The 15,319-nt window shown below is 40.9% G+C and overlaps 2 protein-coding genes across 5 annotated transcripts in view; one reads left to right on the top strand and one right to left on the bottom strand.

The window, feature by feature from the left end:
* Positions 1-2,474: 2,474 nt before the first annotated feature.
* Positions 2,475-7,836, top strand: LOC102296313 (ankyrin repeat domain-containing protein 34B). The gene is made up of 4 exons (XM_005934355.3): positions 2,475-2,687; positions 3,156-3,338; positions 3,613-3,829; positions 5,326-7,836. Exons 1-4 carry the CDS (start codon positions 2,475-2,477, stop codon positions 6,177-6,179), a joined length of 1,467 nt encoding a protein of 488 aa, XP_005934417.2. The 3' UTR covers positions 6,180-7,836.
* zgc:110158 (uncharacterized protein LOC553590 homolog) overlaps positions 7,492-15,319 on the bottom strand; it is a 53,805-nt gene continuing 45,977 nt past the window's right edge. For 3 of the 4 annotated variants that reach the window (XM_042222599.1, XM_005934348.3, XM_005934351.3), the window contains 10 exons: positions 14,929-14,993; positions 14,481-14,542; positions 14,188-14,233; positions 13,582-13,617; positions 13,389-13,443; positions 13,077-13,147; positions 12,592-12,670; positions 12,473-12,501; positions 12,210-12,311; positions 7,492-10,616 (listed from right to left, as the gene is read on the bottom strand). In XM_042222599.1, coding sequence (XP_042078533.1) covers positions 10,587-10,616; positions 12,210-12,311; positions 12,473-12,501; positions 12,592-12,670; positions 13,077-13,147; positions 13,389-13,443; positions 13,582-13,617; positions 14,188-14,233; positions 14,481-14,542; positions 14,929-14,993 — 575 coding nt within the window. In that variant the 3' untranslated portion in view covers positions 7,492-10,586. The remainder of the gene's footprint in view (positions 10,617-12,209; positions 12,312-12,472; positions 12,502-12,591; positions 12,671-13,076; positions 13,148-13,388; positions 13,444-13,581; positions 13,618-14,187; positions 14,234-14,480; positions 14,543-14,928; positions 14,994-15,319) is intronic. The other variant, XM_042222600.1, reaches the window with a different exon arrangement.

Genomic DNA, 15,319 nt, shown 5'->3' with positions numbered 1-15,319 from the left:
TGTCAGACTCTGAATTTTCAGAAATGTGAAATATTCTGAAACCTCTTTGTCAACATCATCATCAGAAGCCCCTCTCTCTTCCAAAATCAATTGGATGGCCCTCGCAGCAGATAATCTTTTGCCATCTTGATCAGTTGTGATAAAGAACCACACTGGCAAAGTCTTATTTATAGTATTATGCCCCTAATTTGCAGGTGGGACAGGGTATGAGAAAATAAAATTTGGATCCCTCAAGAAAGAGGGTAAAATGTGTGGGAATGTAAGAGCAGACGGTGTTTATAGTTGAATTTTCAACAATGTTGCAACTTTGTGCGGGAGCAGGAGGGGAAGAAAACACTATCAGCAGCACCAGAAAGGAGGAAGACAGAGTGTGGGAACACAGGACCTGCACTTTCAACGCTTTTATTAGACCTGGGTCCAGTGGACCCGAACACCTTGTATGTAATGTAAATGCGTGGGGGGAGGTACAGTATGAGGTCATTGAAAATTAGTCCGGATTTATGTTCTTCACAGAAAATAAGCCAAAGCCAATGAATTTCAGGTTGAAAAAATAATTAATTGTTTAATTTTTCTTTTGAAAAAAAACTGAAAACGGGTCTCACAGACCCGAACACCATACAAGGGTTAAATATTGAAGTTCACGACAGCACAGTTAGAAAAAAGACTGAAAAGGTATGATTTGTTTAGAAGAAGCGAAAGCCTCTTTTCTGTAAAAAAGAACATGGCAGCACGGCTTAGGTTTGAAAAACGGTCCTCCACCAGGATGATTCACTTAATTGTTCACTGGTGTAACCATTAAGTAGGTCAATGACCTACTTAATGGTCATTGTAGTAGATCTGAATAATGTCACATTATATTCTAATGTGTTGTTCTTTTGAGGTCATATTTACCTAATTTATCCCGATAAGAACTGTATAGGTGTACTTCTTTTTACCATGACTGTATATTAACAGCCGCTTAGTGCTCTGAAAGAACAAAAGATTAAAATACAAACAACAGAAGTGCGTCAAAAATGTTCAGATACAAATGAGCTGCCATGAGTTTAATGTGTGAGCCTGCTTAGCCTTAGTTCTGTTTCTCATCTATGTCTCCCTGCCAGTGTTTGAACACAGATGGTCTCAAAGCAGATGAGAACTGTTCAAAGCTGACTCATATCAAAGGCCCTCTGGCTCTTTTGAAGTGTAGTGTTTGCAACAGGTGACATTTTGGGCTTAAAACCATTTATGACTTTGAACAGTAGCCGTGGGCTGAACCTCCCTTTGACCCAGCAGGTAAGGAGAGGACAGATCAGGACGGAGGGAGACAGAGACCGAGGGAGTACATGAAAGTTAGTATCCTATCACTTCATGTTCGGCTGATTGCTGCAGACCAGCGACACGAGGACGCTTCATGCAGAAAACCAAGCTAGTAAAGAATCAGGATAAAATTCGGAGCAGGGTAGTAGGTTTTTTTTTTGCATCGTATCTAGATAACTTGAAGATGACTGCTGTCTTTGTGTTTTGTTGAAGAAGACAGACTGAACAGAAAAATTAAGGTAAGAATGATGTTGAATGTAGGTACTTTGTAGATACTCTGCTCATCCATTAAAAATTTCACTGATATTAGAAGAAAATTTTAAAATGACATAAGGAAGAAAATCGAAAATCTTTCCCCAGTCTTCTTTAAATTTACTTTTTATAAGTATCTCTGTTGCTTGCACAACTCTGATGTAGAATTTCTGCACATCTGAATGAGCGACAGGTGCATGAGAGGACGACTGCTGACACAGACACTAAATAGCCAAAAGCATTCACTCATCTGCCTTCATGCACATATGACAGCCCATCCTTATCCAAGGATTTAATATGATGTCGGCCCACTTTGTAGCTAAAGTAGCTTCAACTCTTCTGGGTAGGCTTTCCACAAGGTTTAGGAGTGTTTATGGGAATTTTTGATAATTCTTGCAGAAGCATATTTGTGAGGTTAGACACTGATGTTGGATGAGAAGGCCTGGCTCGCAGTCTCTGCTCTAATTTATCTCAAATGTGTTCTGTCTGGTTGAAGTCAGGACTCTGTGCAGGCCAGTCTAGTTCTTCCACACCAAACTCGCTCATCCGTGTCTTTATGTTACCTGGTTAGTGCACTGGTGCACAGACATGTGGGAACAGGAAGGGGTCATCACTAGAAAAACATTCTCTATGCATGCTTCTTGAACTAATCAGGTGAACATATGAAGTTTGCAGGTCTGTAGAGATTGACTCTGCAGAAAGTTGAGGACTTAATTTTAAACACCTGTGGCCATGGAAGTTATTGGAACACCTGAATTCAATTATTTGGATGTATGAGTGAATACTTTTGGCAATATAGTGCATGTGCATGTCATAGTAATCCAATTAGTGCTCTGATTACAGGATTGAGGCATTTCTGCATCTATATATATGATATGATATTATTAGTATCAGAATGATAAATGACTGAATGCCCTACAGCGGCGATGTTGGACCCTCTGTCAGACTGTAGCCCGCTCATCAGTGCAGCATCCTCTGGGAAGCTCCGTCTGGTCCGTCTGCTGGTAGACGGTGGAGCAGAGGTAAATGGGCGCAACCCTAAAGGAGAGACAGCTCTGCTGGCTGCCTGCAAGGCCCTGAGAGGGGAGCCTGCTGGGCCTGAGACAATTAAGCTCCTCACATACCTCCTCCAGAACAAGGTCAGTCCTCAGTGACAAATAGTCACCATTAAATACAGACACTTGAATGTAAACATGTGCATACAAGTTCAGCAGTTTATTGACTTAGGTGTATTTTTAATGCATAAAAAACTGTACTTGCTCTAAGAGAGGAGAACTTTTAATGCATAGTAAACAGGCTTGTGATCTATCCAGCTCTGCTTGTGTACCCCATCCAACTAAAAGGGTGTTCCTGAACATGCTGGCACCGGAGAACAGAATATAACACACTGTGAGTCACAGTTGAGAGCCACAACACAAAAGCAACAGTGCCAGATCAGTTCTAATTAAGAGAGCATTAGCCAAATTGCACAGAATTCTGCTAAATTTGGTTTCTATAAAATACACACTTGAGCTTTCCGAGTGACTCCTAACACCGGACCATGTCCCTTCTGGGATAACCATTTATCACTGAATTAATCACTCAATTGGATCTTTTGCACCGATCAGGCAGATCCTAATGCACAAGACCGGGCGGGGCGTACTGCGCTGATGTACGCCTGTATGGAGCGTGCGGGAGCTCAGGTCGCAGCCACACTCCTTGCTGCAGGAGCCGACCCAAGCATGGAGGATTACTCTGGAGCCTCAGCTTTGGTCTACGCCATCAACGCGCAGCATCAGCCTACTCTGAAGGTTAGTAAGGAGCAAAGAAAAAATGAAATAAAGTGTGAATCAATACATTTAAAGGATGGAAGAGGATATTATGAGGTTTTGCATTGTTTATAAGTTAGGGTTTTAACCCTATACCATCCTAAGATGGAGTTCATTTCAATTAATTGATATAATTTAATTCATTTTAAATGATTATCATTAAAACTACCAGGATGTAATAGAACTCCAAAAGAAGGAGATTTCAACACCTCCACAAGACCTGTAAAGTTACTTTACCAGCATTCTTGTACTTCAGGTATTGATGGATGCATGTCAGGTCAGAGGTCGTGACATCATCATCATTGCCACGGAGGTGGGTGTGCATGGAGGCCCTGTGACCAGACGCTATCTGAATGTTCTCCCATCCCCAAACACCTCACCGGTGTCCTGCATGTCCCCATCTGACATCGTCCTGAAGACAGGCTCGCCAAACTCACCCGAGGGCGAAAACATCTTCAACTTCAGAGCAACAAGTGAGTAATGAGCTTTGTTTACAGGAAAATGCCTTGGTTTAATTGAATTATGGTGTATCCCACACCAGCAGGCTGTACACTGAAATGGCTGTACACCTTCAATGTCTTAAATAAAAAGAACTGGGTGCATACATTTGAATTTATTTTGGAATTTCTCTAATCCCCAAGTTATTAAGACATATCTGAATAACTTGTACTTACATACAACCGTTTGAACTGATGATATTAGAATATGCAGTTGTTTAGAAATGGCTCAGAGAGACATTACCAGTTTGTTTGAATCTTCAGTTCTATTTCTTAGATCTTCAGTGAGTTGCTTGTATACTTGAAAAAAACTTGTGCATCCAATTCTTGTTTTTTAAAGTCAATAAAGATGTCTGCTGTATAATCATTCCACCCTGGAAAAAGCAGAATTCAAAGGAAATCATTAAAAGCCGAAAATGATCTTGACAGCCATGCCCGTGATGACTCCATGTAAACTTCTGACCACAACTGTATTTAAAGACACTGACACGACTGTTGGTTTTAGTTAAGCTGCACTTCTGACCACACCAAACCAGTCAGAACTGCAACTGCAGCCCTCACGGCATTTTCCATCTGAACAGAAACATTTCATCACAGGACGAGTTCTGATTTTCAGAGACGCTTCTCTTTAAAGGATTAGCGGACCCGATCCATGTCAACAAAACACTCCCTCCACAGCATAACGGATTCCCTAACCGGCTCTGAATAATATTATCAGAGTTGTCTGGCTATACCGCCTTAAAACAGATCAATACTGCAATCTCTATATGCAGACACTTGCCTCTCCTGGATAATAGCAGATCAGCACTGAACAAAAACAAGTCTAGACAGATGAGAATAAATGCCTTGTGGTTGAAATCATTAGCTGCACGCTCATTCCCGAGGAGAGAAAATGAACATGTGTTGCCAGGGTGAGTGAAGCTTGTAATGAAGGAAGCTACAGGTCCCGTCTATGAACTCGATTTGTACCATAGAAGCAGAGTGAATAAAGACAGATGGTTGTTATGGGAAAGATGTGTCATGTGAGGGTAAGTGATGAACTGGGGAAAACCTGGCTGAATATTTTTAAAATTTATAGCACACGCTATGCACAACATATTTATATGAATGTGTAGCTTTGCCTCACTTTATTCTGCACTGAAATAGGATGGATTGCCATGGCTTCCTGCGTGGCACTGTGAGAGGTGTTCAAAGTGGGCAGATGTAAATCACAGGGACAGAGATATCACAATGTGACGACTGCTGCAGCTTATATCTTCTAAACAAGACATTATCAGTGACTTTTATCATAGATGTTCACCTTTTTTAAGACACTATATTGGTAGATTAAAAGCCTTGTATGTATCCAACAGGGAGCCAGCTTTATGACAAATATGAAGAAACATTACAGCAACAGAGAAAGGATGCCTCTTCTCAACAGCTTCTACATCTATGATTTTAACCCCTAAAACTGACTTCTTTTCTTCCACCAGGCCAACGAGGAAGTAGCAGCAGCATTAGCAGCAGACGTCCCTCCTGTGAACCACTGAGCCGGTGCAGCTCTCCCCCTCTCAGACAGAGAATATCATCTGAACCCTGGCTAGCGATTCACAACCTGGCCTGTCTGAACAGAGCTTATGAGGAGGGCAGGAGGGAGAGGAGCCCACAGAAGGAGAGAGACAGAGAGGATTTGAGAGGGGAGAGAGGAAGGAGTAAGGGTGAGGAAAAGGAGGAAGAAGAAAAGGAGTCCCATTTTGATCAGTCCAGAGTGGAAGAGAGGAGAAGAGGCAAGGTTCAAAGGAGAGATAACGGATATGGAGGAGAGAATTACAGCCGCAGCCATGAGGATTTCTCTTTGAAGACTTCTCATTTAGTCGTCTCGCTCACTGAGATGAGCTCGACTCATGCAACCCCCGGCAGCGTGGTCCTCAAACGATGTGTCACTCCTGCAGGGTCACTCTCAGACAAAAAGCTCCCCACCGGCCTGCCCCCTCACTCCCAGCTCCGCAGGAATACCCTCCCCTCTGTCACAGTCGACCCTCCTCTACTTCACCTCCCTCCTTTGGGAAGCCAATCCACATCTCACCTCCAGGTTCCAACCCAGGTTTCACCAGCCAAAAGCAGAACCATGGTGTTTCTGCCTCACCCACCCAGCTCCTCTCCTCCCTCTAGAGCATCAGTGAGGCCAGCTCTACTCCCTCCACTGCCCTCAGCTTCCTCCGTCACCTCACTGGTTCCTCCTTCTGCCTCCTGCTACAACGAGAGAAACAGGAGGTCACTGCGTCGTCACTCGGTGCAGCTTGAACAGCTAAAAGGAGGAACACGGATGAACTATTTAGACATGTGAGACCATATTATATTTGAAGGATAATGGTCCCAGCGTCATTTTTACAAGTTAGGTTCGCCAGTACTTGGACTAGTTTTAGCCTCTACTGTATAATCATGGGAAGAGAAAAGTTTGGAGAAGGAACAGAACAGAGGATTTGAAGCATACTGCATGATGATAAGAAAAGGAAATACTGACGATCTATCTTAAGCACCGCACATCATCCATCAAACATGGTCAAGGCAATGGTATAGACACATGTCTGCCAGTGGAACAAGGAGTTTTTATTGATGGTGTGACTTTTGATAGAAGTCACAGGATACATTCTGAAGTGTGCAGGGCTACAACACTTGGATAATGAAAGTAAATGGGATATTCTTCAATCGCCAACTCAGTTACCTGATCGTAACCCAATAAGACATGTTTTAAGTGCTTTAATTGTCTTCAGATACTCCAGCTTCCACCCCACAATCCAGATATGCATGTCGTCTAGTGGTGACTCTAAATGTATGTTGTAGGTGTGAATGTTAGCATGAATAGTGGTTTGGTCTCTGTGTTAAGCCTTTAACAAACTGTCCAGGGTGTATGACAGCTGGGACAGGCTCCACCTCCCCTCAAAACTTTCAGTTAGATACAGACACAGCCTCTGAAAAATCCCTAAACAATTAATGAAACACTTTTGTTAGACCCCATGACTCAAAGCTGAAAAACAGCAATTGAGTTGCATTTTGATTGTTTGATTTAACACTGTGGTGGTGTTCAGAGGCAAGTTAGGAGGGAAAAAAAATTGTACTGCTGCCCAAAAGCTTACAGAGCTTACTGTATACTCAGACTTGTGATTCTGAGATGGAGTACGGTTTATTAACTAATTTAACTTTAGAGGATACCTGCTTAAATTCTCATTCAACATGAGCAAGCAATCAACTCAAAGCTTGCTGTGGAAACCATTCACAAATATCTGGGTTCAAACACTAGTGTTTTGTCAGAGAAGTACAACGTGAACCAGCAGAACATAAAGAAATGCAATGAAAAAGATATGATAAGAATAGTCAGTCAACAAATAACTCAAACACACTAACAATGGGAAAGTGGATTATTCTTAGAATTAAGTAACTTAAGGTTTCTGCTTTTAATTTCTGCAAAACTAAATAATGAATTATAAATTAATCCCTGGCTGCAGCTCTCTTGTTGATTCTGTATTAAACACAATGGAGATATAAATTGTATGAAACAAATATTTAGAAAGAAAAAACTCACACAAACCTTTTGAAAACTGACTCCTGTTCATCAACTTTTGCATTTATGTTGGAGGCAAAAATTTATATTCATGGCAAAAGGAGTGAAGTCATTTTATTTATTTTTAATATGTATCTACAACAAGGGGGACACAGGCAAAAAACGACTGACAACTTGATGAAAATTAAACAAAACAAAACAAAACAAAAAAATACATTATCAATGCAGATTCCCACCTTTTTTCCAATAAGTAATATTTTTTTTCGTCTAAAGAAACTTTACAATATAAAGAAACATACGAAGGAACCTCTTATTTTACTACACAAGACATTTAGGATCTGAAACTACCCTAACATGAGATACAAAGCAACTCCCCAAGGACAGACTGCCTCATATTCAATACTGCTTTGTCATCAAGAGGAAAAATGAGGAACTGAACAGGGAAAAACAAAAACAAAAAACAAACAAACGAACAAACAAACAAAAAAAATCTTTACTCCCCACCCCCTCCCCCAAAAGTCCTCTCTTAACCCTCCCCACCCCTGAATGTTACAGTATTATACATCAGCACAATAGAAATACAGAAATGATCAACGTTGTGACGGCTTTACTTACAGGACAGAAAGAAGTCGGACTGCATTTTATACAACAGCATTTCAAAGTACAGGGGAGGAAAACGCCTCTTCCTGCACCGCTTCTTAGCAACAAATCTGTCCCACGTGTTCTTGTTTTTCCCATTTTTACTTTTCTCAAACATTTCTCTTGCCTCATTTTTAAATAGATTAAAAAAAATTCCTTCATAGTAAAGCACGAACTCTGGTCCCTGGTGCTTTGGATTGAGAGCCAGTGTCCTTTGTACCCCTCCTTTGCGATTCAGTTGTGTCAAGAGACCACAAGTTTAATTATAAAAATGTCCCAATTTATTGGGGGGGGGAAACAACCTACCTCTGTTTTTGACCATGAATTTGCAAAAACAGAGGTAGGTTGTTCCCCCCCAATAAATTTCCAATAAAAGAGGCAGAGGAAGAAGACTTATATCTCATCTGAAGCTGAGTTTTTCAGGTACATGTGTGTGACAGTGAATTAGCTCGACTACAAAAGGTTTTTCCTCCCTTGTCCCGCTGGACCGCTTGACACAACAGCGCCGATGCACAGTAAAAGCCCCACGTTTGTCTGTGATGAGGTGAAATAGCATAATAGTCTTTAGCAGCTCCAGTTTCCGTTTCTCTCGTCATTCATATTATTTCTGAGTAAAAGACAGGCCTTCTCTGAACAAATACACAGTTGCCCAAATCAGCTCGTTTCTGATCAACTGTTAAAGTCGTGATTTGAAATATCAAAACATGTCAATGATATCAAAATGCATTTTACAGTATTTACAAAAAAAATTAAAATTAAAACATGGAGTTGTACCAAAAAAAAAAAAAAAAAAAAAAATATCAGAGAGGGGTGGTGTGTGACTGAGTGTCTTGTGTGTCAATGCTGGCCTATTAGAGAGGTGAGAATAGGGAAGCAAATGGAAGGGAGGCCACTCGCTACAGTCAACAGAACAATGCCATTGCTGCTTCCTAACCTGCCATTCTCCAAAATAAAGAAAAAAACACCGTTGATCCGATCAGCAGATGGCCAGAAGCCATTTCACCACAAGCAACCGTAAAAAAAGAGGAAGGACAGCACATATTCGAACGAAAACACCTGCAAGCTAAAATGAGCGGTGTGTGAAAGCAAGCGCCCGCAAAGTGCAGACGGACATCACAGTGTGTGGGGGACCTCATCGGCAAATGAAAACGATCCAAGTGTTCACTACAGGTCAGCAGACAGACTAACATGTTACGTATGTACATGACAGAGTGAACAGTGGGAAGCATTAGTGGGAGCGGTGTGAGTGTGGTCAAACTGGACTCGTGATAACGTCAGCACCTTTCGGGATGGATGGAGGGGGGGTCTAATGATGGAGATAAGAAGATGCTGCTGAGTGGATCTGCATATTTACACAGTTGCTACTAGTTCTGCAGTTGAGAAAGAAATAATAATAATAAAAAAAACCAGGGATAACACTTAAAAAAAAGGAACAATGATTCATAAGACAAATTAAAAGTACATAAATAAATAGAGCTGTGCATTTTACTGCAGGGAACCTAGGAGACTCTTCTTCGGGTGTGAGTTACTGAGCAACAAGTTAAAATTTTAGATCTTATAAAAGGAAGTTGCCAACCTTCCAAAAAACAAAACAAAAACAAAGAACCAATTAGTACCGTGAGGAATAAAATCTTACCTGCAGGGGGCAGTGTGCTCACACGGAGCCTCATGTTACACAGCAAATAATTACCGATTTTTGTGCACGTATAATGTCTTCATCATAATAAATGTGCCCTTACAAACAACAGAAAATTAGAACCTAATCTTAAAATGATCATACCAATAATCATTAATAACAATAATAAAAATAGCAATGATACAATACATACACAAAAAAGGAAAATCCTGTTCACTGATCATCACAACACCTCTGTTACAAATGTACACACAAGGAGAACAATGTGGGGGGCACGAAGGTCGGTTCTTCCCGACCCACCGATAACCCCATCAGGAACAGCAACAAATCAAAAGACGATGATTAAAAAAAACAAAACAAAAAAATCCAAAGTCGTGGTTGAGACGCTTCCAGGCAGCTGCTGAGAGACCTGACACTGTGTCATTAGGGGGAGGGCTGTGTTTCAAGTCTCCTTTCTCCCCCTTTCTCTCCATTTGTCCTCCTTCCCTCGCTCATTGTCTAGACCCTGACAGGAAGCCAGGGAGGCTGGGGCCGGAGTCAGAGAGGAGGCTCTTCCTGTTGCTCTGTGACTGCTTCCTATTCACACCCGCAGCCAGCTTACATGCGCCGGGAGGGCCCGTCTTAATTAGAGTCCCAGCATGCTCAAGGGCTGTCCCAGAAGGCTGTGGCCGTAGAGTTCCCGAGTGAGAAGAGGGGAAAATAAAAAAACAAACAAAAACGGGGTGGTGGGTTGGGTAGTAGTGGGTCCCCGTTTGAGGAGGGGACAGAGGGTGTGTGTGGGCGGAGGAAGGGAAGTGATCCAGTCCAAGGTGAAGTAAGGATTCAGTTGAAGAAAAAAAAAAAAATCAGGTGTAGGTTACAAAAAATAAAGAGGGGGAAAGAAATAAATGAAAATACAAAAAAAAAGGAAAATAAAATCACACACTCATCGTCATGTTGGGTGAATACTGAAAAGAGAGAGAGGGAAGGGGGAGGAGGGCACAGATGAGTGGATATGTCACTGACAACATTTAAACACCAGAGGGCGCTCAAACCCCGCCCTGCAAAGCTAGAGGAAGCTCAGACTATGGTTGAAGCCAAGCTTTAACTCAGGCAATCAGAACTTTCTGCTGTATGTCTAATAAGGGCTGGGAATAGTACATATATGATTTGTATGGACTGAAATGAATCCTAGCTTTCAAACAGATATTTAGCAGTTTTAATGATCATTTATCCAACAGCTGTTTAACTCAGATGATACCCAGCCCCGCTACTGATTAGCTGAATCGAGTGATTAAGGCTTGGCTCGAGTTCTAGTCTGTGCACCCGGTGGCTCTTCAGGCCAAAGGTAAGAGAGCATTACAGTTGTTTATGCAACACAAGGCTTACAGATACTGCCACTTCTAGTCATATAGTACATTTTTAAAATGAAATAAAATGCAGGTATTTATCATATACTCAAGCGCAGCAAACATTTATGTCAATCAACTGCAATCACATCACTGATACAGAGGGAACTGTATGTGATTAGCAAGCGGCTACAATGCAAGCAGAACACAAGTTATTAATCCGCTAAAAAAAATAAAAATAAAATATATATATATTTTATTATTTTTTTGGGGGGGTGGGAGTTCAGTCCAAATAGTGAGTCTAAATACTCACTTTTAGACATTTCTTTTTTAAATTCTTGCCTCTCTATGATTAGTTAGATATAGTCATCATAACTGAACAGCTTGGGCTGTGAACACACAAACCTACTCTTTGCAAGGGGCAGCCAATCAGAAGAAAGGTGGCTTAAAGTGTGAGGGAAGTGAGCTAAAACTGCATGTATCAGACAGCAGGTGAAATGAAGCAAAAAGCCCAGTTTTAGACAAACTGGGATGATTCTGATTTGTGAAACATGCAAAGCTACTCTACTCAAGTGTAAGAAGAAAATATGGAGCATAAAAGGAGCTCTTTAAAAGTATAAAGACTAAATAAGAAATAAAGCTGCACTTAAAAACAAGCCTAAAACTAGTTATTTCAAAAGGTCTGCTTGCTTCCTTGTTACCAAAACATGAACTAGAAATTGAGCTGGGTCTTTTCAGGCTCTGTTGTGTGGCCACAGGCCTCCTTTGCGTGTGAGCAGAGTCACGGTATTAAATTAGTTTTGGCGTGAACTGCTGTTATTTTTGTCTGTGACTGATTGTTAATTCCTACTATGTCATGCTTCTCCCATGTTAGCGATACCCTATTCTCGTCCATATGTGTCTATTTAGTTGTGATCACTAACACTTGCATGTGTCACAAGACTTTCTTTAATGGCATCCATTGAAAAGCAACAATGCTACCTTACTGCTCCAATACTAAGATGTGTTTAGACTAACCAATTCAGCTAAAGTGAATTAATAAACTGAAGTGGGACCAAATTTCATAAATATTACCAAAACATTTTCAACAGTCTGAGATTAATTCTAAAAAACCAGGTGCATCCTCTGCTTGCATTCTTCCACTGGTTCATGTCAAGATGTCAAGGAGAACTGTTAAGGGGTCATGAGATGTCATTCATTCGCTCTACTCACACTTTCGCTTTGGAATGGGTTCAAAAAGTTGCCGCCCATTTCGCCGTCATCTCTCGGCGTCCCTGGAGGGTTGTTCATGCCCCCCATGTTATTGGGAGAACTCTAGAGGCAGAAACGGGGGGTAAAAATCAATGTTAAACTGAAAAATTGTTTCTTATTGGCAACACAGTTGAAGTGCAGAAGGCAGAGATTCTAAAAAAGTGCTTTAGTTCACAAAAACACCCAAATAAGAAGCGTTTATAGAAAATCTCATGTCGACATACCTTTGGCAACCCATCCATATCCCCAGACCCTGAGGAAGTAAAAGGAGATAAACAGGTCAATTGTTTTTGTAAGCAGTTTCTGTTTGTATACATACCAAACCATCAGTGTTCAAACCCACCTAGTGATCCATTCATGTGGTGTGGCTCCATGGCTCCCATAGCTCCCATTGGCCCATCAGGCCCAGGTCCCATAGGGAACTGGTGAAAAGGTGTGGAACAAATCTAATGAGTAACCACTAACACGATTCTCCATCCGTGACCTCTCTGATATAATTGTGATGTTTTCAGCCTGAGGTGAAGTTGAGATTGTTTAATTTATTCTCCCCACTTCATTCCCAGTCAATTCTTATTGAGCTCACTGTGGCAGCATTTGGTTTCTCTAATGCTGGATTGTACTGGTGCCCAGTGATGTGGTTATAAGCCCTATTAGAACTGGATTATATTTTGAGGTTAAGGCTGTAATTTTAATCATTACAATAGCATCCATTATTTTAGCCAAGAATCAATGTGCAATATCTGAAAAATTAAGCAAGGCTGCAAAGTTAAACTTCTAAGAGAACAGTATAGTATTACTGTTAAAAAAGAAAAGTTATAGGAGACTCACATTGGGTCTGTTGCCTCCAGGTCCAATTGGATTCATCATCGTATAGATGTTTTCACTGGAATTAGTTGAATCTAAGAAAAAAAGAGAACAAAATGTTCAGTTTTGGGATATCAGGAGGTTGATATAAAATCTCTGAATCAAATATGAAAACAGGAAAGCGGACATGAAATAATGAGAGCACTCAGACTGACAGCACTCGGTGAGTGGACACACTCATGCTTTTTTTTTTTTTTTAGATGAAGGGGAAAATGGGAGACACTTCTATTTCTAATGCACAAGTGTTAGTGCTGGGGACATAGTTAGGTGACGCACCACCTGGGCTTGGCATGATGGGAGTTCCAGGTGGACCTCCTCCGCCTGGAGGACCCTGAGGAAAGAAAAAAGACAACTGTGAAATTATACTCATTGGAGCATAAATGAAGCATTCTTTAATACAAAAAAAGAAAAAAAAAAAAAGCCTACACTGCATCCTAGTCAGCAGACATGCTTTTATATAAGAACTCACCACATAGTTTCCTGGAGATGAGGAGGAGTAGGCTATCTGCAAGGGGGAGGAAGAAATAAAGAGTCAGATCTGAAGGTTGAAAGATAGAGATGTTCATCTAGACAAGAAAATTAAAACTAATACAACAATCCTGCAGTAAACGGCAAGTCTGTCAGGGAGATTTTCTTCAGCTGGTGAAAATGCTTTGTCAGAAATTTCCTCGATTTTTGTGCAAGAGCTACCCGTTTATTATCTTTGGGTATTTAACAAAGGAGATGCATGACTTTGGTTTAGCATCACAGAACAACAATGAGAAAGCACATTCTTCTCAGAGGTTTAATTGGTGTTGCTTAAACTTTAGTCATCTCCAAATGTACTTGATGAACCTGGTTTTAGGGGACAAACTTGCCGGCACTGACTGATGCAACACATTAGCCGTGTTCAAAATGATCTCCAACATTGTTTAAACATGTTAAACAATTTAAATCTGTTTAGGAAAACTAGACGAGTTCATTATCAAGTTATTATACAATGCATTGAGTTTGAATATTGCCAAGTTATTGTTATTCTTGTTGCTATAAGTCTGCCTGCCACCTATTGTGTATGTGCAGAGGGCTTCAAACTCACAGAGTTAGCATTAGGACCTGGCCAAGGCCCTCTTCCTCCGGGACCCCTGAGGGGGAAAAAAAAGAAAAGTTTAGAAAGCAAACCAACAATAAAGGGAACTGGGAATATAAAGGAAATATGAGAGTTATACAAGTTTACTAGATCCAAGGATAAACTCTGGACACCTTTTTCCAACAGCTCCTCGGAATTAATGAAGAACATTTAACTGATGTCCTTTTTTTGGATTCTGCTTGCTACTAAAACTACTTGCGAATGAACAGCAGTATGTTGAAGATGAAGCAAATGGGACTTACATGTTCATTCCTGGCATTGGACCACCCATTGAGTTGGGAGGAGGCCTCATACCGCCATAATTCTAAGAGACAAGATGTTTAAAAAACATCCAACACACAGTTAGAGCTTCGAAGCAAAGTTACAAGAACTTTAAAAAGATTTGATTTTGTTGAGTGCACAGGTTTCAGTGTTTTGTTTTATATTCACACATCATACACAAAACATGACTGGACTGTCAAAGGCAGATAACAAAAGACAAAAGTCTTCACCATAAGTGAGTAATGACAATTATAGCAACAAATTCAAGAAAAGTTACATTTCACCCTGTAAGAGGCGCTTCCATACAGTTATATAACCATTAAAAGCAAGCCTAAGTGCACAGCTGTCTCATTCACTATTGCAATTACTAGATGTAGAAACTAACTCCCATCAGAGTTTCGTGCCCTCTGCGCAGCCGATTTGTCATACCTGTGGGCCCATGGCCATTCCTCTGGGAGGGTTCATTCTCATTGGTCCACCCATGTTAGGATGACCTGCAAGAAAAGACCCCCAGAGTCACACACTGAAAGCAACACAGGAATTAAGAAATGCCACAGCCACTTAGAATGGTTCCTTCTAAGCCCTCTGGTAGCAACACTCGGGCCTCTGAAGCTATAATCTGCAGTTAAAATCAGCACAGACCCCTTCCTGAGCCAGACACACCCCCACATATTCAATCTATTCAGGAAGAAATAGTCACACAATCTGAATGTATACAATGTATACAAATGTATACAAAATATATGTGTACACACACACACACACACAGAAAAATATTTAGTATACACATCCAGAAATGAATATACTATTATATATTGTA

This window comes from Haplochromis burtoni, unplaced genomic scaffold (assembly GCF_018398535.1).
Source record: "Haplochromis burtoni strain Fernald_Lab_line unplaced genomic scaffold, NCSU_Asbu1 Contig_89, whole genome shotgun sequence".
NCBI classification, from domain to species: Eukaryota; Metazoa; Chordata; class Actinopteri; order Cichliformes; family Cichlidae; genus Haplochromis; species Haplochromis burtoni.
Note: the sequence above shows the minus strand (reverse complement) of the source record. Positions and strands in the feature narration are given on the sequence as shown.

What these genes read in the sequence shown, in the direction of transcription:
- LOC102296313 (XM_005934355.3), top strand. Translation starts at nt 2,475, where the DNA reads ATGTTGGACCCTCTGTCAGACTGTAGCCCGCTCATCAGTGCAGCATCC. An exon ending in AGCATCAGCCTACTCTGAAG is followed by an intron (nt 3,339 to 3,612) that starts GTTAGTAAGGAG and finishes CTTGTACTTCAG; the next exon opens with GTATTGATGGATGCATGTCA. An exon ending in CTTCAACTTCAGAGCAACAA is followed by an intron (nt 3,830 to 5,325) that starts GTGAGTAATGAG and finishes TTCTTCCACCAG; the next exon opens with GCCAACGAGGAAGTAGCAGC.